We start from the raw sequence: 26024 nt of genomic DNA, 5'->3' as shown, positions 1-26024 counted from the left end.
TATCACTCCATGCTGTGACCTCACCTTGGGTATTGCATGCAATTCTGGTCGCCTTATGTCAAAAAAATATAGCACAATTACAAAGGGTTCAAAGAAAAGTGTTCCAAATGATAAAAGGGATGGAACTCCTCTCATATGAGGAAAGGCTAAAGAGGTTAGAGCTTTTTAGCTTGGAAAAGAGATGGCTGAGGGAGGATATGACAGAGATCAACAAAATCTTGAGTGATATAGAATGGGTTAAACTGAATCAATATTTTACTCTTTCAAAAATTACAAAGACGTAAGGGACACTCAATTAAGTTACATGATAATACTTTCAAAATGAATAGAAGGGAATATTTTTTCACTCAATGAATAGTTAAGTTCTGAAACCTGTTACCAGACCGTGTGATTATAACAGCATATTTAGGCTTAAAAAGATTTGGACAAGTTCCTAGAGGAAAAGTCTATTGAGAGGCATGAGGGAAACCACTGCTTGCCTTAGGATTATTAAGATAGAATATTGCTACTATTTTTAGATTCTGTTTGTAATTGTGACCTGGATTGTCCACTGTTGGAAGCAGGATACTGGGCTATATGGACTATCAGTCTGACCCAATATGACTATTTTTATGGTATCCCCGCTTCAAACTAAGGCATAGCCACAGGGGATGGGGGCTCAGGTTCCTGGGATCCCTCCACTCTGAACTCATCTCCTCCAAAACTGCAGCACCAGTTTAATGGCTGGGGGGGGGGGGGTATGCCTAAGCTCTGTCAGCAGAAGAGGACCACTGCCTAAGCACCAGCCTGAGCAGTGTGGAAGTTGGTGGTGTGTTTCAGCCACCGATGCTGGCACTCTCAACCATGGGATTTAAATGTGCCTTGCACTGATGTCTATCTGAGACTCATTTTTACATTGAGTACCCACAAAATTGTGCCCCAAAGCTACCAATACATGTAACTGTATCAGCCCCAGAATGGGTAAAAATGAAAATAAAGGAATGATACTAATTGGCACTGATTAACATTATAGATGTCCATGAGACCATTTCAAGAAATAAGTGAGTACCAGTTTGCCTGTTTAACCTACTTGCAACTAGATATGAACATAAGAATTCGCATGGAGATTAGTTCCGTTTTATAACAAGACACCTAGGGCTCCTTTTAAGAAGCCGCGTCAGCGGCTTTAGTGTTTGCGTCTTTTAATCCCCCGCGCTAGCTAACCCCCGCGCTAGCTGAAAAATTATCACCTGCTCAAGAGGAGGCAGTAGCAGCTAGCATAGCTGGCATAGCTGGCGGTTTAGCGCACGCTATTATGCGCGTTAAACCGCTAATGCGGCTTCGTAAAAGGAGCCCCTAGTTCAAGCCTATTCTATAAAGAAAACTAGGCACCTACTTTGCTTTACAGAATACTAACACAATGCTTTTTTGTTTTTTGGTTGTATTTTTTGGGGGGGAGGGGAGCTAAAACTCTACCCCAGATCCTGCCCAAGCTCTGCCCCTGACCTCATCCCCACAATTATAATAGCACTAATTATAATTGCATTTTTCCATTTATTTTTCATATACACACACATACACGCAATATAATCTTATTAACAACATATAATGGTTAACCATAAAATTAAACTATATAAAGCACATGCTTCTCAACATCCATTCCTGCCAGAAAACCTGGTCTTGGTCACACATGTAGAACACAAATAACCCCTATGCAAATAACAGGACCATAAGCTAAAAGTATTGATATACACACAAAAAACCCCTAAGATGCCAGACTCTATATACAGTACAACACTAGAGAAACAGAAAGAAATTAATTTATTTCCAAATAGTGCAAAATATAGGGCTCCTTTTACGAAGCTGCGGTAGCGGTGTAACACACGTAATAGCGCGTGCTAAATTGGCGGTCGCACTAGCCGCGACCGCCTACTCTTGAGCAGGTGGTAGTGTTTTAGCTAGCGCGTGATGAAGCCACTACTGCGGCTTCGTAAAAGGAGCCCATAGACATCAGATATAAATTCTCAAAACTGAAACAGTTCAATCACTAAACTGAAAATAAAATCATATTCCCTACCTTTGTTGTCTGGTCATTTTATTTTTCTAATCATCTTTTCCCAGTCTCTAGTTGACCTTCATTCTGTCTGTGCTCTTAACTATGTTTCCAGGGCCTACTTATTCATTTTCTGTTTTTCTCTCCTTCACTTTCTGCCCTACATCCATCTTTATCCAAACAGACAGGGGGTTTTAATTGAAATCTTAGCTCTGTGGAAGGGAGAGAATCACTATAGAACAATACAAACACCTTTTTCCTATCAATTTACTGTGCACTTTCAACAAAAGTATACCATTAGCTCAGTATCACTTATGATGTTTTAAATTGTACTCATAAACTCTTCAGCAAGGTGCCAAAACAGCGATACGATGTCACTGACACAGTGCGTAGATTTTAATCACATCACATTTCAGTAGAGCATAACTGCTTCTATTACATATTATTGTTGTTAATAAAGCTCTACAAAGTTTATAAAAGGCCACTTATCTGAAAAGATGTTTCTCGGCTTCAAATCATACTATTAGTTGTCTATATTATTAGTTGTCTGACTCAGAGTTATTCAGAATTCAGCAGTTCGATTGATTTTTGGGCTGAAGAAATGGGAACACATTAGTCCCTATTATAAAAAACTTCATTGGCTGCCCCTGGAAGCAAGAGTTCTGTTTAAATTTTTCTGTCTTTGTTACAAATCAATATTTGGTCTGGCCCCCATGTACCTGGTTTCCCAATTTAATCTGGATAGTTCTATTAGGACTCACACGTAGAATTCATCTGTTCACCTATCCGACAATAAAGGCCTGCCACTACAAAAGATTCCTGGACAGAACGCTTGCCTTCCAGGCAGGCAAATGGAACGATTGGCTGGGTAAAATTATCACGCATTCCTCATCCCACCTCAATTTTAGAAGATCTGTAAAAACGAATCTGTTTAATCGAATTGTAGCCTAAGAATTTTTATAAACTTTCCTTTTCTTCCTTTCTGTAAGCTTGTATGCGATGTCTTTGTATTGTGACCACTTCACTGTTTGTTCAGCTCCTTTCATTGTAACTGTCTCGAATCATCATGGCTTATATTTGATAACAATATAGTGTAAAATCTTCGCTGATTGTCCAAACTTTCATGGCTTTGGCGGTATATAAGAATATAATTATTATTATTATTAGGTCATTTACTTACATTAGTAACCATTTATGAGTGCAAATGACTAAAATACCACCATTTATGCAGTTTCTTGCTGCATTCAACCAGGCAGCTCCTTATAGAATTACCCCCATTTCAGATTGGTATTTTAATATGGGTGTTACAGTGGTGCATGCTTGGCATCTTGGCATGCCTAAGCCAATGTAGAATATTAGCATAAAACTGTATCTGTACACTGAACTTTAGGTATGACCACTTATGCCCTGGCATAAGTTGGCACGCCTAAGTCCCACACACCCATGACCCACCTATGCTCTGCCCCATGTCTGTCCCTTGTAGTTATATGTTATAGCTCTTATACATGCAAGTGCTCTATGTTCCAGGGGTCTCCAAAGTCCCTCCTCGAGGACCGAATCCAGTCAGGTTTTCGGGATTTCCCCAATGAATATGCATTGAAAGCAGTACATGCACATAGATCTCATGCATATTCATTGGGGAAATCCCGAAAACCTGACTAGATTCGGCCCTCGAGGAGGGACTTTGGAGACCCCTGTTCTATTCTGTAAGGTAGTACATAAGCGCCAATTAATATGCCACTTATGCATGCAAGGGGCCAGATTCAGTAAATGATGCTGAAAAAATGGGCATTGGGAAAATCTGCACTCAGCACTTTTTAATAAAGAGTGCTCTGGGATGAGCACCCTTTATAAGTTAGTGCTTAATGAGGATCCCTGTGCTGAAACCTGGAGTAAATCCTGGCACTCAACTGAGCGGCACATCCTTCAAATTCTATAACATTGTGCATCTTGCAAGGCCAGATCGGTGCGCAAATCCAAATTAGTGCCAACTAACATCAATAATTGATTGTTAGCCAATTATTGATTGTTAACAGCTTCTTAGCTCATTTAGTTGTGTGCAAATCTGAGGATTGTATGCAAATTTGGGTGCCATTTGTAGAATGGGGAAGATGAGCATAATTGCACATGCCCTAGACCAGTGGTTCCCAATCCTGTCCTGGAGGACTACCAGGCCAATCGGGTTTTCAGGCTAGCCCTAATGAATATGCATTGAGCAGATTTGCATGCCTGTCACTTCCATTATATGCAAATCTCTCTCATGCATATTCATTAGGGCTAGCCTGAAAACCCAATTGGCCTGGTGGTCCTCCAGGACAGGGTTGGGAACCACTGCCCTAGACACATGTAATTGCATGCATCCAGTTATAGAACTGCCGTGCATCTGATTATATGTGGCAAAGTGGCTAAAGCTAAAGCCTCATCACCCTGAGGTTATGAGTTCAAACTCATGCTGCTCCTTGTGACCCTGGGCAAGTCACTTAATCCCCTCACGCTCACGCGGAGGCCCAGCCAGGTGCGACCTGGCAAAAACTTACCGGTGACTAAGTTTTCGCCAGGTCGCACCTGGCTGGGCCTCCACGTGAGCGGATCACCGGACTTGATGGACCCAGGGTCTGATCCGGTGATGGCAGTTCTTATGTTCTTTTGTTCCCCCATTGCCCCAGGTACATTAGATAAATTGTGAGCCCATCGGGACAGACAGGGAAAAATGCATTAGTACCTGAATAAATTTATGTAAGCCATTCTGAGCTCCCTTGGGAGAATGGTATAGAAAATTGAATAAATAAATATATATGGAGGGTAGTAATGGGACTGAATATTTCAATCATAGAAAATAACAGCATAAAAGGACCAAATGGCCCATCTAGACTAACAGGCCGGTCTCTGCAAATATTTCTACTTCTAAGATCTTTGTGGCACTTTTGCTCTGCTAGGGACGTAACAGTATAATTTTCAAAGGGTTATTGCTAGTAAAACAATGTTTTATACAAAGAAATGGCCCCTTTCAAAATTGCCAGCGCATTAAGTACGTGATTTAAGCACGTTGTCTTAGGAGGTGATGGAATGGACTAGCCTGTCCACAGCCACAGAGAGGAGCAGAAAATGAGGACATAACCCTGCATGTTAGAGTACCGTGAAAATCTTATTGATATCAGTACAGAGAAGTTACATCTCCATCTGCTGGATAATAAGAAAAAGGTGGATAATGGGGGAGGAACTTGTTTTTAATTCTTTTTCAAGTCTGCTATTTTTTGTTTTTGATGCTAGGAGGTGTAAACCAGCATCAGCGTGATGCTGAGCTGAGGAAAGAAATTTCTTCTGTCTGGCCGAACCTTTCCCAGAAGACACTGGATTTGTTGGTGCCACCTCACAAGCGTAAGTGATAGGCCTGCAGAAGACACTTGACCTAGTTAATATTCCACGGGGGGGTCTGATCATTGACTCTCAAACTTGGAGCCTTTCGACGTAGGCCAGAATCCTTGGAGGTAACCCACCAGAATCTGTCTTTTGCCAGTGGATGAGCCAGTCTCCCACAAGGGTGCAGCTAGGAAGATCTCAGGGATGATTTAAGATAATGTGTTTGAATACAGAAGGAATGAGTCTGATCTGTCAGCTCTGAGCAAAATGATTACCTAAATATTTTAATTATTCTACCACCAAACAAGTAGACTCCACTCTAATTCAGTAAATGGGAAATTAATTAGTCAGGAAATTAATTAGTCAGAAAATTAATTAAAACAGTATTGTTTGAGCGATGCTATTCGCTTTAAATGCTATTTGCACTATTGCTTCAAGATGCAGCAGTTTTTATGTTGTTTTACTGTCTGTTATATGATTGTGAAACTGTGATGTATGTTTTTAATTATGAATGTTCTTTTGTGACTGGCACAGAATTGTAGGATGTTGTAAGTAAGAAATTTTTAAATAAATAAAAAATAAAAATGGGAAGGTTATATTTACTTATCAAGTAATGGTGGCTTTCAGTGGATCATCCTGTCTGTCTGATGTGAAAAGCACTGGTAAGACCAAGTTCAGCACTAGTTCCCAATCCCCTCCGTTTCAGCCAGTTCTTTAACCCTTTGCTGGAGGGTCACTATTTGCATACATGGCTCTAAATGAAGTCCTGTGTATTTGCAGGTTCTACCCCGAGCATTTAATATATTTAATTATAATATTGCTGTGAAATCCATAGCAAATCTGAATCTAATTTTTTGCAGCATTCTATTGCATTTAATTGCTGAATTAATGTGACTTGAGTTACATATCTCCAAATGATGTATCTTTGCTAAAAAAAAGGCCAGGAGGTGGCTTTGTATATTCTACGTATTTCAGAAGATTTAGGGCTCCTTTTACTAAGGTGCGCTAGCGTTTTAGCACACGCAGCAGATTAGCACGCGCTAACCCTGCGCTACGTGGCTAGAACTAACGCCAGCTCAATGCCGGTGTTAGCGTCTAGTGCGCGCTATTCCGCGCATTAATGCCTTAACGCTGCTTAGTGAAAGCAGCGTAAGAGTTGGGTGTACAAGCATAAATATTTGCTGTGTTAAACCACTGTACTCAAGAGATAAAATACTTGTACTGAGGTAACCATCTGAAGAAATTATCCTCCCCCCTTTTTTTTTTTACAAAACTGTGCAAGAGGTTTTTAGCGTCGACCAGCACACTAAATGCTCTGTGCTGCTCCAGTGCTCATAGGAACTCTTACGCGGTTTTGTAAAAAGGGGTGTAAATTAAATATGCAGTCACTTGCAAGATTGCCCTATTGCACACATCATGATTGAATAGTACAGCTTTTTTGGAAATCTGGATATAATTTAGACTCTTTTCCTATTCTCATTGTTTGCCCTCTTCTCCTCCCCATTCCATTCATTATTTTGCCTTTTCTACCAATACTGTAATTTTCTTTTTTATTTTGTGACTTTCATTCTGGGCTTCTTTTACAAAGCTTTAGAAGAGGTTTCTACCATGAGCCGGCTAGGTAAATGCTCTAATGCTCATAGGAATTCTATGAGCACTGGAGCATTTACTTCGCCAGCTCCTGATAGAAACCTCTTCTGAAGCTTTGTAAAAATCAGCATCTGTTTCTTCTAAAACTGTTTTTATTCCTTTTAAAATTTATTTTTATGCTTTCGTTTTCTTTTGCTCTTATCATCTTACCTTAATTCTTGTGTTTCCATTTGCTTTTTCTCTCCCCTGCCCTTTACCTTTCATCCTCCTTGCTCTCTATCCTATATCCATCACTATTTCTTTGACTTTCTTCCTTTCTGTTTTCTTTTCTTTGATCATTTGCTCCTATTGCTTCCTTAAATTTTTCTGTACCATCCTCTCTGCCCCCTTTCCTTGCTACTTTCTCCTTCCCACCCTTTTCTTCTTCCTTTATACTCTCTTTTCCTTTATGTCTCACTTTTCCCCTTTACTTTTTTCTGGTTTTATTACTACTGTCCTTTCTAATTCTAATTCTGATTTTAATTTAATTTAATTTTTTACTGTTTATCCTGTTATTATTTCTGTTTATACATCTCTCCTGCTTTGTTCCCTTTTTTCCTCACCTCCCCTTTCCACGTCCAGCTGATGAAATAACGGTGGGGAAGGTGTATGCTGCACTTATGATATTTGATTTCTACAAGCAGAACAAAAATAGCAGAGATCAGTCCCATCAACAACCAGGAAATCTTTCTCAGGTACCAGTGTAAAAAATCCATTATCTCTCTTAGTACCACCATAAAAGTCATGTTAAGGTTTTTTGCTTTTTTTTAAATGTATGTGACAGTAAAAAATGGAATGTGCTCCTTAAAACAGCATGTAACATGGTTTGTGATAGATTTTACCCTATACTTGTTTAACTTTTGCCATGGTAGTAGCATGCAGAGAACTCAATACGTGCCATGTGTGGTAAGCTAGTGGTTGAAATTATCCATGTAAATCAAGACTGTCGAGTCAAAGTTGGAATCATGGACTCCGTCAGAAGCAATTATGGGTGGAGTCAATAAAAATATACCAATTCTGACCCCAACTTCAACTTCAAACTAAAAATTTAACAGCATTATAATGTACTGTATAGTATATTTACCAATACTTTAAATTTAGAACAAAAAATTTAAAGTCTAATATCAGTCAATCAAGAGTAGAAAAATAGAGGAACTGGAGTCGGAGTTGAAGATTTGGTGTACTGACTCCACAACCTTGATGTAAACTGGCTCAAAGTAAAAGGTATGGAAACTGCTTAGGATTTTTTCCCATCACCAGTTCATACTGCAAGTGAGAGCCCTTATTCTCAATCCCTCATCTCAGGACAAAACAAAACAAAGTAAAATCCAAATATAAGATCTTTATTAAGAGTATTTCCAGGAATACAAGGATGTGCCTGATGAGGCCCCGTTTTGCCTATATGGCTGTGTCAGAGGCAAACCAGCTGGTGAAAGAAACTCTAAAAACACCAAAGCTGTAAATACAAATGTGACTGAGTCTGTGAAGATGGATTGCTAATCTTTACCTTATATTTGGATTTTGTTTGGTCTGATTCTTTGTTTTGCCCCATGGTGGATCTAGTGGACTGGCTGCCTTCTTGTTTTCCAATCCCTCATCTCTCCCAAGACTGGAGGAAAGGCAAGGGACCTCCTTACCTCCTTTCTTCCCAAATGAGGACTTTTCAAGGCCTGAACCACCACTTCTAGTTAGAGGCCTCAATGGTGTGATGCCCCAGCTCTCCTCCCTGATGGTCCATTTTTTATTCCTGCTTTATCCAAGCTATGCTAAAAGGAGATCAGGGCAAGAAAGCCAGCTATCCTCCCAGCTTGCAGCCATTGCTATTAAAAAGAACTGGCATCAAGTAATCTTATGGATCTGTGCCATGCTGAAAATAACTAAAAAGATAGCACTTGTGAGGCCTAAGGTGGGCCTACTCTCCATCTTTGCAACTCTTGGTAGTAGTATAGGGGTACAGGATTCTTCCTTCAAACTTTACCTCTGTGATAAGATCAGGAACTTACAGGTAGGCACCACTCCATACAATACAAGCTTTAACAGTTTTTGTTAGAGAAATTGCCAGTTTCTCCTCCCACTCCCTCAGAGCAATCAGAGGCCCTGCCATGCCCTTATCCTCTCTCCCACACCACTGGAGCAAACAAAGGCTACACCCTCCAACCCTTATCCTATCCCCAAATCCTGACTCAGAATGGCCCCAGTGCCTTATCCCACAGAATTTGCCGCAAGGGATGCTTCTCATCCCCCCTTTCCCAGCATCCATAGTCATCCCTCCATTGGTCCACCAGTTTTTGCCAACAGAAAGGAATGCTGAGATCTCCTGCCAGCACCTCTGCTAATAAAAAACTGGTGCTGAAATTTGTAGACTCAGAACTATGAGAAAATAACTCATTGGGTATGATCAATTGGTGGCACTGAAATGTTGCAAATTCTCATGCAATCTGCTGGCTGTGATGGGAAATCTGATGAACTGGTAACCAAATACTGCATAATTATTATTCCAATACAATAGATTTTCTAGACAAGTGGGTTGTATCCCAATGGCCACGTGCCATATGCAGAACAAATTCACTCTGGATTTTTTCTGTGACTCTCCTGTATAGCACCACCTTCTGTTTTTTCCTTCTGCACATGTGCCTGAAGGAGTGTTTCTGTTGTACTCTCCATTTTTTTATTTTATTTGGATGTTTTCATCCCTTTTTGGGATTTATTTGTGCTCAGAGCTTTTCTTCAGATCTGCCTGTGTAGAAAAGAAGCAGACTCCAGTCTGCAGCTGACAGGCCAATCTCTGGTGGTGCCTGTTAGCCAGCCTGCATTGGTTTCTGTGAAACTCAGGACCATCCCCACTTTTCTCTCACCCTCTGTTAAGCAGGGTTTCAAGCACAAGCTGTTAGGCATCCTTGCGGAGCTCAGAGGTGTCTCACAGGGCACTGGATGCCTTTTCACCTCCACCCGTCCAAGTAGTGTATCCATTGTTCCATGAGGGTGGAGGTACGATCAGACACCATGTCTGACTGGCAGCCCAAAGATCAGCATAGAGGAGGCATTCCTAGCATGAGACAGTGATTTCTTCTCATCCATCTACTGTGAAAGAGTTGAGGTAGGCTGCAGTACATTTCTAGCACAGTGAGTAAGGGGGGGGGGTCACTGTTTTGGAGGTTTCTGCATGTCCCCCTGTGTACCTCTACCTGAAAAATCCTAAAATCACAATTTTTAGACTTTGCTTACTATAAAAAAAATATCACAATTTTGGCGAGAATTTCTTAGTGGGGTGGTCATCTTGGATTTTTAGCAGTCTTTTATTCTAAAATTCCCTGAACTTCCAAAACTGTGTTTTTTGCCTCAATACTTGTTGAGATGGAGTCCTTGGGATCCTCTGCTGCAAATTCATGCCAGGTATGTGCAAAATTTGAACTTCATGAGCATATTTGTTCCACGTATCACATGGCGTGGCCGGGAGAGGCAGAAGCACAAAATCTAGCCTCTTCCCTTTCTAAGTAGGTGACAGAAAGGGCAGCTAGCCCATTGGGGTGGCCTTCTCTGTTTTCAGGGCCCAGCAATGCTGCCATTTCTGCGCAAAGGGACACGGATGTCCCACATCCTGGGAAACATCTGAGGGTGACTACCCACTCCATGGTCAGGATGCCCTCTCAAATTTCTGACATTTTTGTGCCCAGCCTATCAGAGCAGCTGTGCTTATACTGTGCAGTCCTCCTGCACTTCAGACTTGTCTCTCCATGGCTTTGCCTTCCTGAGCATGTCCTATTAGTAGAGCATGCTTTTTGTGATACTCCTGTTGGGGATCAGTTGTTGGCCCCTTGTTTTCTGGGGATGCCTTTCCCGTGACTGAGAACCTGCACCAGCATTCCTGATCTGTGGGTTCTTCTCTGGTTTTCCACCCTGGGGATGATCCCATGGTTTTGCAGTTCCTTCAGTCTGCTGCCTTACTGCATCTCTTTCGAGCCTCTGTAGGAGCTCAGTATGAACCTGCAGCCAACTCTATCTACCTTCTCTTTTCATGTGTAGAGTGAGTGCATTTTCTTGGCATCCTGTTCTTAACACTCTGCTCTTGGGGCATGGGCTTCTCTGGTAGGGCTTCTCAATTGCACAGGTATCTAAGCACTCCTTCCTTCCAAGCACAGGTGGATTGCTGCTCTCAGGCATGCAGGACCACCATGGAGATGTAGTTATCAGTAGACCTTTTGCAGCAGTGACTCTTGAGTTCCCAGCTGCCTTGGTGGCATTCTTGTCTCTGGTGCTGGTTTGTTCCAGTGGAGCACCTTGCTAAATGATGATTTAGCCTCCTCAGCTTCTCTTCTCTAGTGTAGCTTATGTTCCTGATGCTCTGTATGTCCTTATCTGGGTTCTGGTTCAGGTGTCAGCATCTTCGATATCTGCTCGCAGTTTGCTTTGGCTTGCACTCTGGGCCGATATGTCCTACTCTACTGCTACTCTTGCGAGATTCTCTTTTCAGGGCAGTTTTTTTTGGCTAAGGCCTTATGAATTCTGTGGTGGACCATCATCCTAAGAACCTGCCTGTCAGCAGACCTGCTCTTCTAGAGATTTGGAGTGCTTTAATTTTTGAGGCTCTAAGCATTCCTGCACTTATTCCTGCTCCATGTTTCAGAACTTTTCCCAGAGCTATAGGCAGAGGTTCTTTGGCTCTAGGCGTAATCAGCCCTCCACTTCTCATGCAGCTCTCTCTGCCACACAGGTTTGCTGACACCAGGTCGAGGGAGGACTCTTTCCATATAGGAGGCAGACTCGCAGCATTCCTGCAGACTTGGCTGTGTATCATGTCCAACCAGTGGGTCCTGGGCATCATTCAATCAAGCTGCAAGCTGGCCTTTTCTCGGCCTCTTTTATGGACTCTCCTGTGGGGCGTCCAAACACAGCAGTCACAGTGCACAATGATTGTTGGGTATTCAGGTCATGGAACTGGTGCCGCCCAATGACTCAGTCTAGGGCAGATACTCCATATTTTTTGGTGTACCAGAGAGAGGCTCCAATGCTTGGAGACTACTCCTGGATCTTATGCATATGACAGCAGCTCTCAAGGTCAAGCATTTTTGCATGGAGATGGTGCAGTCTGTCATAGCAGTGGTGGTCCTGGGACAGTTCCTCGCCTCTCTGGTTCTCACAAATGCTTACTTGGATATTTCCATTTCTCAAGTGCACCAGAATTTCTGTTTTCATGTTATAGAAAACTTTACCAGTTTCAGCTCTGCCTTATGGCCTAGAGACAGCGCCTCATACCTTCACCAAAGTGATGGTGGTCGTGACAACTCTTTTGAGGAAGATGGGATTACAAGTGCACCCCTACTTAGTTTATTGACTGATCAGTGCCCCCTTGTTGGCCGAGGTTTGGCACCCAGTGAATCGAGTGGTCCAGGTCCTTGAAGGCTTGGATTGCTTGGTATATTGACACACAAAAAAAGGAACTTTTACCCCATCACTGTCCCTGGTATGTCTAGGGCTCTTATTCAACATGGAAGCTGGCCAAGTTTCTCGTCCAGCGGCACGCAAACGGTAGCTGTGCTTTCAGGTTTGTCTTCTAGACAAAGCTGCTCCTTATGCATGTGCCTATTTCCAGGTCATGGGGTTCATGTCGGCCTCCATTGATGTGGTCTCTTGGAAGAGGGTGCATGTGTGTCCTCTGCAGCTTGTGTTGCTATCCCTCTGGGTTCTGCTGGTGAAAGCATTATAGTCAGCTTTTCCTTGGACTCTGGAGGCCTGGGCTAGCATGAATTTCTTGGCTCCTTCCGCAGTCCCTCTCCAGGGGCTTGCCACTGTGGATTGTGTCTTAGGTAATTGAGATGACAGTTGCCAGTCTCTTTGGCTTGGGAGCCCATTGCAACCATCGTCCCATTCAAAGGCTGTGGCTGCCCTCTTCAAATATATGGTCCATTAACCGACTGGAACTGCGGACCATTTGCTTGACTTTGGTAAAATTACAGTCGACTCTGGAGGGCCAAGCAATCAGAGTCTTCTCCAACAATGCAACAGTGAGGTGTATGTCGGTCACTATGGAGGAGCAAAGAATGCTTTTCTGGCTCAGGAAGCCCACCTGCTCTTTCTCTGGGTGGAGCATCATCTCCTGGCCCTTACAGCAGTGCATGAGACAGGAGTCGACAATGTTCAAGTAGTCTTCCTCATCCGACAGATCTTGCATCCAGGTGAGTGGGAGGTGTCCTTGACAGCGTTTCAGGCCATTGTGCGGTGCTGCGGTCGGCCTCACTTCGACCTCATGACCTCAGCAAAGTACACAAAAGCTGACCGATTCTTCAGTTGAAGATCTGAGCCCAGCAGCAAGGGCTTAGATGCTCTAGTAGAGCCTTGGCCGCAGGGAGTCCTTCTACACATTTGATTGGCTGGATCTTCCACCAGATTGCGACTTATCAGGAAAGGGTCCTTCTGGTGGCTGCAGACTGGCCTCACAGATCATGGTACACAGATTGGTTGCGTCTTCGCATAGGTCGCAGCCTTCAGTTGCAGGCTGTTGTAGACCTTCTCTCTCAGAGTCCAGTCTGTATGAAGGATCTCGATCGCTTTGCTCTTATGGCATGGCTATTGAGCATAAAGCGTTAGTGCGCAAATAATATTCTGATATTGTTATTTCTACTCTTCTGAAATTTAGTAAGTCAATTACAGTGTCTGCCTACACTACGGCGTGGAAGACTTTCCAACTTTGATGTGACCAGGAATGTGTGGAGCTGTATTCCACTCTGTTTCTGTAGTGCTAGCCTTTCTATAGGCTTCACCGTGGCTTCTCTTCAGGTCCAAATCGCTGGGTTCTCTTGTTTCAGAACCCAGGACCATAGTTCTTCGCTTGTGTCACACCCTGATGTGGCTAGATTTCTGAAATCAAACCGCCGTTCCCTTCATGGGATCTTCACTTGGTTTTGTCTGGCCTCACCAAGGCTCCATTTGAGCATCTAAAAGATGCTTTTCTTTTGGACCTGAAGCTTAAGGCAGTTTTTCTGGACACCGTTACCTCAGCGAAACGTATCTCGGAACTCCAGACTCTGTCTTGTAGACAGATTTTTCTGATGGAAAACCTTTCATACACTGAAAGATTGGAGAAATTGGGGCTCTTTTCCCTGGAGAAGCGGAGACCTATAAGATCATGAAGGGCATAGAGAAAGTGGAGAGGGATAGATTCTTCAAACTCTAGAATACTACAAAAATGAGAGGGCATTCGGAAAAATTGAAAGGGGACAGATTCAAAACCAATGCTAGGAAGTTCTTCTTCACCCAATGGGTGGTAGACACCTGGAATGTGCTTCCAGAGGGCGTGATAGGACAGAGTACGGTACTCAGGGCCGGATTTAGATGAAAAGAGGCCCTAGGCTATTCCACTTATGAGGCCCTTTCACCTCCCATTTTTAAGTTTGTAAATTACATGAGAGATAATAAAATACATCATTACTGTGATATATATCAATATGTTAAATGAAACATGTTGTTGTTGGTACTAACCTTTATAAAAAATGTGACACGGATAATAAAAAAAAGTCGAGAACACTTATTTGGACATTTATTCTCAGCACCATATATAGTACTTGTAACAATAACTAATCAAACATAACACACAATATTGCCCCTTCCTATGTCCATAGTACCCCCAGTGCGTCCTTCCTCACCTCACCCCCCTCCGAGCCCGCCTGCCTCCCATCCCCCTTTCATTGAACACCCCCCCAAGCCATCCTGCCTGCCTGCCTTCCATTAAACCCCACCCACCCCCCCTCCGATGCCAGCCTGCCTGCCTCCCATCTCCCTTCTACTGAAACCCCCCCACCCACCCACCCACCCCCCTATGCCAGTCTGGGCCGCCCTGTCCTGACGGATCCATGTTTTGCCTCTCTCCCCGTGGGGCTGGGCTTTGCCCAGCTGTTTCCGGACTGACGTCTTTCCCTCCCCGATCCTCCTCCCAGGGCGAGAAAAAGAAAGGGAGAAGCCGAGTCGGCGCCCCGTTGTGGCCGGAGCCGGTTCCGATCACGAAGCGTAGAATTTCTCCTTATTTTCGGTTCAGTGTTTTAGTGTTCACTGTTTTTAGAATAGTGTAATTTTAATTTTGCTAACAATTTGAATGTAGGCCCCTCTTGATCTTGAGGCCCTAGGCTGAAGCCTAGTTAGCCTATAGGAAAATCCGGCCCTGCATGCAGGGGACTTTCCTGGACTTCTTTGATGCTTGTGTTTGTTGTTTCAATTTGGGTTTACATGTTGAGCAGGACAGTTGTTTGGGAAAATTTTCCCCTTGATGTCTCTACTTCACGTTGAATGTTGGAGCTCTCAGTGCTTGGGTACTAACTGAAGGTGAAGTACTGGAGAGTCACAGAAAAAATCCGGAGTGGATTCCTTCTGCATATGGCATGCGGCCTTTGGGATACAACCCACTTATCTAGAATGTCTTACTTTTCTACTAGAAAAGATATTATCAAGGTAAAGACAGACTCTCTTTTACTCTGTACACTGTTTTCTGATGTAATCATAATGATTCTATTCAGATTATAATGTATAATAACAAAGAACATGATTCAACTTGCTGAAAATATGCAGACTAGTAAATAAACAGAATTTCTATGAGGTCATTTATTTGCATAAGTGGCCACTTATACATGCAAATAACTAAAATACCACCATTTATGCACGTTCAACTAAACAGCTCTTTGTAGAATTATACCCATTATCTACTTGTGTTGCTACAAATACTGTACAGACTATGTATGGAGGGAAAGGGTACCAAATATATCAAACCTAAAAAATAACAGCACCCAATAATCAAATGGCCCATCCTTGCCTACAGCTTATTCTCTGCAACTCTCTCCCCTTCTAAGAACCTTGGTGAACATGGTGTAGAAGTTGGAGCGAAAATGCAGAGAATAGGAGTAGACAGGAATAGGAAGTCAGAGCTACCAGTCCAAGAATTCCTAGTTTGTTTGGTTTTTTATATATAGCCTTCAAGAATGTCCATGCAAATCAGAGGCAATGGAACACTTTTTTGTTTGCAAAGGCCAAACAAATCAATGTCTTGCCCCATTCCCAAGCTCTCTTGTTGCTGATGCTGTGTTGGGCAAAATATTGTGGGGCCATGGCCCCAGAGGCCTACCTATTCCACTGCTTATGCTTGAAATATTCCTGAAATGTGCTGCATGAATCAGGTTAATTTACATATCTTGGTTACTCTGACCACCTAACCTTTTATTGAATTCTCAAAATTTAAAAACTACTACCCTGGGGTTTAAAAAAACAGTGTTTAAGCTGTTATTCTCCTTAACATAGAGCTGTATGATCACCATGAATTGCATATGTGCTTTAGGCCTGAGGGAGATGGGTCTTAAAATTCCTAATCGGTGGTGAGCTGGTTCAGCTGGCAACACCAGGAAACACGGTCAATCTCTCCCCCTTAATGTCTTCTCTTTCTGCATTTTAGACAGGGGCTCTGTCGCTGTTTCATCCTTTGAAAGCAACTTTAGAACAGGCCCTGCCAGGCCCTTTTGGCAATGCGAAAATGTTTCTTCGTCAGAAGAGCTCAGCCTCACTCAACAACGGAGGTGCTTTGTGAGTATTGGAAGAACCAGCAGTTCTTCGGCTGCACACTCACAGAATGAAGCCTGTAGGTAGCAGCTGTTTACATTAGTATAATAATCTTAGAGAAGGACCATATGATCAGGAAAATACAACACCATTACATATTTTGTTCTCTGCGAATAACTACTTTATATGATATTTAAACTTTATGTATGTTGTAAATTTTATATCTTTATTTCTATGACTGATTTGGAATTTCTATTTTATTATTATTTTAGTTGTGAACTGCTTTGTTCCTGTTTGTAAAAGGCAGTATATAAAGAATAATAAACCATAAATCATTTATACCATATACAGGAATAACATAGAAGAATGGAAAACTTGCTTGGATCTATTTTATTTATCTCTTTCTCCCTACCATCAGGCCAAACCAGGAGAGTGGAATCAGAGAGTCTAGCTCTTGGGGTGCTCATCGGGCACCGGATGCTCTGTATGAGACCAAAACACCAACATTCGAGCGGGGTCATTCTGAGGAGATTCACTTGGAACAGACATGCAAACAGGTGAAAAGTCTTGGAGGGTGCAATAGGCACACACAAGTAGTTGTTCATCTTAAAGAAATAAGATCAGGCAAGATTTTTCTTCCAATGTGACCAATGCTTTTATTTTCATTTTCTTTTAAATATTTATTAGACGTCTACTCTTACAAACAATGCTAACATTACATTTTCCATACAGATATAGATATAGATTTTCTAAAACAATATCTAAGTCCGACTTGGATGTTTCCCTCCAGATGTCCAAAGTTTGAAGCACAGAAATATCAATTTTCAAAAGCCAAACTGCTAGACGTCCAAAAATATATATATTTTTTGAAAATCGCCTAGTTGGACGTCTTGACAACAGGACAGCCAACACTTAGGACACCTAACTTTATATCCCCTTTTCAACCACAGAAATGTCCAAGTAGAAAACATCCAAATCCAGACCATTTGAATGTGGGAGCGGCCATCATTGTGATAGACTGGCCACATAGACATGCCAACAGAGCAGTGGAACATCTTAGAGGGCACTGCTGTGAACTTCACATAAAGAGTGCCAGATATACATCTCACCATAACTCCCTTAATTCTATAATTTATGTTGAGGCCCCCAAAACCTAATATACCCACCTGTTTACCATCCCAATAGCCCTTATGGCTACAGGTGACATTTATATGACAGTAGAATAGGATTTTGATGGCGTCACATTTCCCAATAAATGTAATGGTTAGAGTGGTTTATGGGTCTGGCTGCTTCTTTCTATGATTCACTAGCCCACCCCCACCCCCACCCCACCCCCTGGTTACTTAAGATACCTCTGTGATGCTGTACTAGGCTTTCCCATACCAACTGCTGCTGTTCTAGAGACAGGTATGTACTATTTCATTCAGATCTTTGTGGGGTGAGAGGAAGTTAGTGACCACTGGGGGAGTGTTAGGGGGTCATTTCTTAATCCCTACAGTGGTCATCTGGTAAGTTTAGGTACCTTTTTGGTACTTAGACACTTCTAAAACAGATCTAGCCCTAAAAGTCTTAAGTTCTATCCAGTGCGTCCTGGGAAAGTTTTGATTATCATCTCAAGATGTCCAAGTCTAATCAGCCCAAGCCCGCCCATAACACACCTCCAAGCGTGCCCCCCTGGAACTCTGGACATAAATGGGCAAAACACCTTGAAAGACATCCAGAAAACTGGCTTTGAAAATTAGCACTTGGACGTCTTGGTGATTAGGACGTCCAAGTGCTGACATATGACAGTTTTTGGACGCCTTTATTTTTGATTATGAGCCTCATGGTATTCACAAGGTGCTCTTAAGATAAGTACTGTATATCAAATAATCATACTGATATAATTTCATGGAGTGTCCCTTAGTCTTTCTACTTTTTTGAAACTATAAACAATTTACCCATTTCAATCCATTCAGAAGCTACACGATTGAGTCACATTATTATGACCACCTGCTAATATCCAGACTATCTACCTCTGGCAGCACGGATAGCAGCCAGACGCTGTGGGAGTGACTCAATAAGATGCTGGATGGTTGCTAGAGGTATCTGGAGTGCATCCGACAGTGCATCCGACAGTTGCTGCTGGGTGCATGGTGGTGGTGGATCCAGTTGATGAACATGTCGATGAAGATGGTCCCAAATGTGCTTTATTGGGTTAAAGTCTGGGGAATTCGGAGGCCAGCGAAGTAACTGGAAGTCTTGATTGTGCTCTGTGAACCACTCATGAACAATTCTGGTGGTATGACATGTTGCATTGTTCTGTTGAAAGATCCCATTGGACATAGGGAAGACCATCAACATGTATGGTTGTACTTGATCGACAGGATGGAGAGATACCCATATTGGTTGAGAGTATCAAGGGACCCAGACCATATCAAGAAAAATTCCCGAGACCATAACGCTGCCACACCAGCTTATGTATGTCCAACAATGGTTGCTGAGTATTTGTTCTCAGTGGTTTCACACCTGACACGCCAACATCCATCCATTCAATGGAGCTCAAAACATAACTCATTGGAGAAGGCAACCCTCTGCCAGTCAGTGCAAGTCCAATGTCATAGAAACATAGAAGATAACGGCAGAAAAGGGCTATAGCCCATCAAGTCTGCCCACCCTACTGACTTAAGTCTATACCTAGCGACCGATATTCCAGTTTGACCCTCGTAGGGATCCCACATAGGTATCCCATTTATTCTTAAAGTCCAGCACGCTGCTGGCCTCGATTACCTGCGCTGGAAGCTCATTCCAACGGTCAACCACTCTTTCTGTGAAGAAATACTTCCTGATGTCGCCATGAAATTTCCCGCCTCTGAGTTTGAGTGGATGCCCTCTAGTGGCAGAGGGTCCCCTGAGAAAGAAGATATCATCTTCCACCTCGATACGTCCCGTGATGTATTTAAATGTCTCAATCATGTCTCCCCTCTCCCTACGTTCTTCTAGAGTGTAGAGCTGTAGTTTGTTTAGTCTCTCCTCGTACGAGAGACCCTTTAGCCCCGAGATCCTCCTGGTGGCCATCCGTTGAACCGATTCGATTCTAAGCACATCTTTACGGTAATGTGGCCTCCAGAATTGTACACAGTATTCCAGATGAGGTCTCACCATGGTTCTGTACAATGGCATTATGACTTCAGGCTTCTTGCTGACAAAGCTTCTACTGATACATCCCATCATCTGCCTTGCTTTAGATGAAGCCTTCTCCACTTGATGGGCAGTTTTCATGTCTGCACTGATGATTACTCCTAGGTCTCGTTCCGCCGAAGTACAAGTTAAAGTTTCTCCATTCAAGGTGTAATTTCTGCATGGATTACCGCTACCGAGGTGCATAACCTTATATTTCCCAGCGTTAAAGCCCAGCTGCCAGGTCAAGGACCATCTTTCCAATGTAAGCAGGTCCTGTGCCATACTATTCTGTAAATTACATTCCCTTACTATATTGCATAGTTTAGCGTCGTCGGCGAATAATGTTATTTTACCCTGAAGCCCCTGAGTCAGATCCCCTATGAATATGTTGAAAAGGAGTGAGCCCAGGACTGAACCCTGCGGTACTCCGCTGGTCACCTCCGATGTTTTAGAGAGGGTACCGTTAACCATTACCCTTTGAAGTCTTCCACTTAGCCAATCATTGACCCAAGTAGTTAGTGTTTCTCCTAACCCCATCAATTTCATTTTTCTCAACAGCCTGCGGTGTGGGACGCTATCAAATGCTTTACTGAAATCCAGGTACACGATGTCCATAGACTCTCCCAAGTCTAGCTTCCTTGTCATCCAGTCAAAGAAGCTGATGAGATTAGATTGGCAGGACCTACCCCCGGTGAATCCATGTTGATTGGGATCCCGTAGATTTCCCTCAGACAGGATCGTGTCTAATTTACATTTAATTAAAGTTTCCATGAGTTTACACACTATTGATGTGAGACTCACCGGTCTGTAATTCGCAGCCTCTGCCCTGCAACCCTTTTTATGCAGAGGAATGACGTTGGCTGTTTTCCAGTCCAAGGGTACTCTCCCCGTGCTTAGGGAGAGATTGAAGAGTGCGGCTAGCGGTATCGCCAGGACATCGCACAACTCTTTGAGCACTCTTGGGTGCAGATTGTCTGGTCCCATGGCTTTATTTACCTTTAGTCTTGACAGTTCGCTGTAAACTTCACCTGGTGTGAACTCAAAATTCTGAAACGGGTCGTCCGCACTTGACTTAGCTTCTAACTGAGGACCGTGTCCTGGTGCCTCGCAAGTGAAGACAGAGCAGAAGTATTTGTTCAGTAGTTCAGCTTTATCTGAATCTGCTTCCACGTAATTCCCATCCGGTTTGCTAAGGCGTACTATGTCGTCTGTATTCTTTTTCCTATCACTAATATGCCTGAAGAAGGATTTGTCCCCCTTCTTAATGTTCTTTGCTAGAGTTTCTTCCACACGAAGTTTGGCCTCCCTAATTGTTGTTTTGACTGCTGTAGATCTGGTCCTATATTCTATGATGGCTTCCCTTGTTTCCGCCCGCTTGTAGGAAAGAAATGCTTTTTTCTTCTCCTTAACAAGGTGCGAGATCTCTGCCGTGAACCATTGGGGTTTATTGTTTCTTTGTCGTTTATTTACTGATTTTATGAAGCGGCTAGTTGCTTCATGTATGGTTGATTTCAGTGTTAACCACTTAGCTTCTACATCATCGATCTCCACTTGGTCCTGAAGCGTCCGATGGACGAAATCTCCCATGCGTGCGAAGTCTGTGCCGCGGAAATGGAGTACCTTTGTTTTCGTGTTTGATCTAGGGAAGCCTTTCCTAAGGTTGAACCATACTATGTTGTGGTCACTGGAGGCTAGCGTATCTCCTACTGAGACCTCTGAAATGCTTTCACCGTTGGTGAGTACCAGGTCGAGGATCGCCTGGGCCCTAGTGGGCTCCATCACCATTTGTTTGAGACGGGCTCCCTTTATGGAGTTTAATAGCCTCCTACTAGCGCTGGTTGTCGCTGAAAGTGTGCTCCAGTCTGTATCAGGCATATTGAAGTCCCCAAGTAGTACAGTGTCTCCCCTTAGAGTGATATTCTCAATGTCTTCAATTAAGTCTGTGTCCATGTCATCCAGTTGTCTAGGGGGTCTGTATACCACACCAAGATACAGGCACTTTTCTCTGCCTCTTGCCAGGTTTACCCAGAGGGATTCCCCTGTGTATTTGACATCTGTAATCCTGGTGGTTTTGATGTCCCCTTTAATATATAATGCTACCCCCCCACCTAACTTGCCCTCTCTGTCCCGACGAAGTAAGTTGTAACCCGGTATAGCCATATCCCACCCATGAGAGTCCGTTAGCCAAGTTTCGGATATCGCCACCACGTCTAGGTCAGCATTCCTTATTTCAGTCTCTAATTCTAGAAGTTTATTACCTAAACTGTGTGCATTAACATACATAGCCCTCCACTCTTTACGTTTGCTAAATCCCTTTGATACTTTTTCTTTTTCTACGTGAGTTGGTGTGACCCCTAGAGAACTGTTTGCAGTGTGGGTACTTACCTCAGAGCTTTGACTCATCTCATCAGGATAGTTCCTTATTGCACTGGTATGTGAGTGGGTACCCTTTCCCAACACCTAGTCGGTACTCCTGTGCAAATTGCAGATGTTTTTTGCGATGAATCCTTGTAAGCGCGGGTGCACTCACCAGCTGTCTGCTCTGCAGCTCCATTTTCAACAGGGTTCATTGCACAGTCATTTTGGACACACATCTGGAAGACTCCTGGTTCATTTGGATGGTAAGTTTCTCCATGGTAGCATGCCGATCGGCCCATACCAACCTATGCAGCCGATGTTCACCTCTTGCATCGATGGCTTATTCTGCCCCACAGTTACCACGTAGGGTTGTTGAAAAGGTTCCATTCATCCACTCGTAGTACATTTTAACCACAGCAGCCTGTGAACATTTCATAAACTCCACTGTTTCTGAAATGCTGCTGCCCTTGGCCCGGTGGCCAATGATCATGCCTTTTTCGATGTCTGATAAATCATGCTTTTTTTCCTATGACAACTACAGTTACTATATTGACAACTTGCTGACATCCCACCTTATATACCCATGAAGTCTGTGCATGACACACACATTCATTCACTGACTGTGAGTCCCTGACATTAGAGGTAGGGAGTGGTTATAATAATGTGACTCAACCGTGTAGTATTTTGTAAAAGGAAAGTAGGCTTCTCCTTTCTCATATAAACTATGGACCAGTCGGGTACCTTGTGGATGCCTAAATATAAGTGAACAGTTATAGATTTACCCCCTTAAAGCACAGTTTCTTTTTCAGTAGCTTTCCTATCAATTGTTTTGCATGCACCCCCTCAGTTATTTGTTTCCAGTTATTTTGTGTTTATTAATCTTCTTCTTTTTTTTTTTTTTTCCTAGGATAGGATATTAAAATTTTGCTTCAATACTTGGCCTGGCTACTTTGTTCACAAAGCATCCCTCTCCCACTGGAGATGTAAAATATCCCTTCCTGATGGCCATATTACCCGCTACTGTGGCTCTAAAAATGCCACAGGGCAGCTGAAATCCACGATCTCAGAAAGGGCTTTATGCATACCTGAACCAGAAAAATAAATGCACCACCCTCTCATTGGTCCTGTCTCTAGATTGACTCATTAACATTTCTTTAATTCTCTTTTTGTGACTGTTTGGATATACTTAATTTTAAAGAAGGGATATCAGACTTATCCAGATGTGCTGGTTCCCAAATATAGCACTGTAATAGCAATAGCAATACACAATAATTCTACTTTTGGGATTTCTTTTTACTTGCTATTAGAAAGAAACCAATGGTTCATAGTCCCCAACTGTGCAAGAACTTAATGAAAATTTTCAAGAACTCTTCTCCACATGTTCCATTTTTACCATATGATTAATGTGCCCTCTTCAGGGTGCCATATTTCAAAGGTTTCTGCTCAATCAAGCAGAACATATACATATCTAGAAGGGTCATTTCAGACAGATCACAGAGAGGAGAATTGGGACATCTGGGTCAGGATGTGCTCCATTTCCACTGTGTTTTACAAAAGGTTCTGTCAAATGTGAAGCCTATTATAAAATATATAAAATACTGAGAAGGATGCAACCAAATATGCCAGTATTTGCTGAGATGTCCAGCAGGTGCTATCATGCAAAAAAAAAAAGAGCATTGTGATTTTTTTCTATTTGTATTGGTGCAGCCAGAAGCAATGCAGGTTCCTGGCTGTAGCATCAGGACAGTGGGCACAAAGTAATGCACCACTATTGGTAATAGGGTCTGGTGGGTGGGATTACGGTACCCCTTCCCCCAATTCTTCCAACAAGAAGCATACTCCTCCCACCCTTCCCTGTCCGCCACCCATACTCAACAAAAGGCGCACCCTATCCAAAACCCCTGACATCCTGATGAATATGCCCTGAACTCTCTTGACTTTTACCAGGGGATCTCCTTGGTATCCAGAAATGGGAAGAAGCCATCTCCAATTGCAGACACCTGGGTTCAAAGTGGCACCCACCTCTGACCACCTATTGGTAGTAAGGTGAAATGATTTGTTCAACACTTATGACATGATAATACATTTTGTAGTGCAAACGAGCAAAGGATTCCGGATAATAGGTTATCTCCCTCTTCCCATGAACTGTTTGCAGAAGGAGGTAAATCATATTTCAGCTCCACCTCCTTCCCCAGTGGACTGTACTACTACCTTAAGTTTTTCCTTCTGCAAGCAAACTGAGAATGTGTGTGTGTGTGTGGGGGGGGTTTATCTGCTCTGACAACTTTTATTATTTTCAGGTTTTCTTTGACGTTTGAGGCTTCGGTGATAAGAGGACCCCAGTTATTCTGGGGCAGCTTTTCCTGGGAGAGGATGAAAACTCTCACAGCAATAGTCTGCAGCTAGCCTGCAATAACCTTTTAGAACTCAGGGTCCATTCCCCTAGAAACTACTTTGCATCCCTGATTTATCAGGAGCTTGAGTGCAGGCTGTATGGCCCCATGGCGGTCCAAGGGCATTAACAGATGCTGGCTGCATTTTACCTCCCCCCATGCATTTTATCTTCCCCCATTGCGGCGCATGATCTTTTGGGGGTTGAGGTATTGGTCTGACTTCGGCCCAACTGACAGGCTGAAGATAACAGATTTGGATGTGCAGAATCCAGTCCAGAGGTAGAAGTCTCCTCCATGTTTTCTAGCTACAGGTTAAGTTGAAGCAGACAGGCACCAGCACAGCTCTGTGAGTACTGGCTATTACAGCCTATGGGGAAAATGGGGGATATGACATTTCAATTTTTAAGAGTATCTGGGGTTAGAGATAGATTCCCCCACCTCCAAAATCCACTTTCCCTAATTTTTTTAAATTTAGTAAAGCTTCCTTGGGTTGTTGGTATGAAATCGCTCCTGCAGTGGCCATCTTGGATTTTCTGATTTTATTTAAAAAGTCTCACAACCCCTTGATTTTGATTAAAATCAGTTAGAATGGACTCTTCAAGCCTTTCTACCACTGTATTATGCAAGATTTGCACTAGATGGCCGGCTGAGGAATGTCCATGCACCATGGGCTGAGGGAATATGAGGAGAACAGGGGCTATTAGCAGAGCCTGCTTTTTGTGGTACTCCTGTTAGGGATCAGTTGTTGGCCCCTTGTTTTCTGGGGATGCTTTTCCCATGGCTGAGGACCTGCAACAGCATGCCTGATCTGTGGGTCCTTCTCTGGTTTTCCACCTTGGGGACGATCCCATAGTTTTGCAGTTCTTTCAATCTGCTGCCTTACTGAATCTCTTTTGAGCCTCTGTAGGAGCTCACTTTGAACCCACAGCCAACTCTTTCTACCTCCTTATGTGGAGTGAGTGCATTTTCTTGGCATCCTGTTCTTGATAGTCTGCTCTTGGGGCATGGGCTTCTCTGGTAGGGCTCCTCAGTTGCGCAGGTGTCTAAGCACTCCTTCCTTCCAAGCACAGGTGGATTGGTGCTCCTGGGCATGCAGGACCACCATGAGGATGTGGTTATCAGTAGACCTTTTGCAGCAGTGACTCTTGAGGTCCCAGCTACCTCGGTTGTGTTTTTGTTTCTAGCGCTTAGCTACCTCCGATACCTCTAGGGCTGAGGAACTGCAGGAGGCTCATTTTCTAGGGAAGAAATGACTTCTAGAGCCCTTAAACAGTAGCTTTGCAAAGCACAGATTTTTGGTCACTGCGGAGCTCAAGAGAGAGCAAGCTGAGTCTCTGCAGGGGTCCTCTGAGCCTTCTGGACAGGGCTTTACCCCAGACTTGGTGAGCATAATGAAAGACTACTTAAATTGCTGGGGTTCCCCTGTGCCATCTGCAAGCACACCATGGGCACTCTCCTCCCAGGAAAGGAGGCTAATCAGAACTCAGAAGGCCAGTCAAAGAGACTGGGTAGAATGGTGGTTGAGTTATATGCCTTTATTGTCCCAGTCACTCCTA

The 26024-nt window shown here is 43.2% G+C and overlaps 1 protein-coding gene across 5 annotated transcripts in view; it reads left to right on the top strand.

Annotated features, from left to right (window-relative positions):
• The window catches only part of CACNA1B (calcium voltage-gated channel subunit alpha1 B), a 1471643-nt gene that overhangs the window by 1369510 nt on the left and 76109 nt on the right, over nucleotides 1–26024 (top strand). For all 5 annotated transcript variants that reach the window (XM_033960470.1, XM_033960471.1, XM_033960469.1 and 2 more), the window contains 4 exons: nucleotides 5303–5410; nucleotides 7604–7716; nucleotides 16452–16579; nucleotides 16974–17112. In XM_033960470.1, coding sequence (XP_033816361.1) covers nucleotides 5303–5410; nucleotides 7604–7716; nucleotides 16452–16579; nucleotides 16974–17112 — 488 coding nt within the window. The remainder of the gene's footprint in view (nucleotides 1–5302; nucleotides 5411–7603; nucleotides 7717–16451; nucleotides 16580–16973; nucleotides 17113–26024) is intronic.

Source organism: Geotrypetes seraphini, chromosome 10 (assembly GCF_902459505.1).
Source record: "Geotrypetes seraphini chromosome 10, aGeoSer1.1, whole genome shotgun sequence".
In the NCBI taxonomy this organism is placed as follows: Eukaryota; Metazoa; Chordata; class Amphibia; order Gymnophiona; family Dermophiidae; genus Geotrypetes; species Geotrypetes seraphini.
Note: the sequence above shows the minus strand (reverse complement) of the source record. Positions and strands in the feature narration are given on the sequence as shown.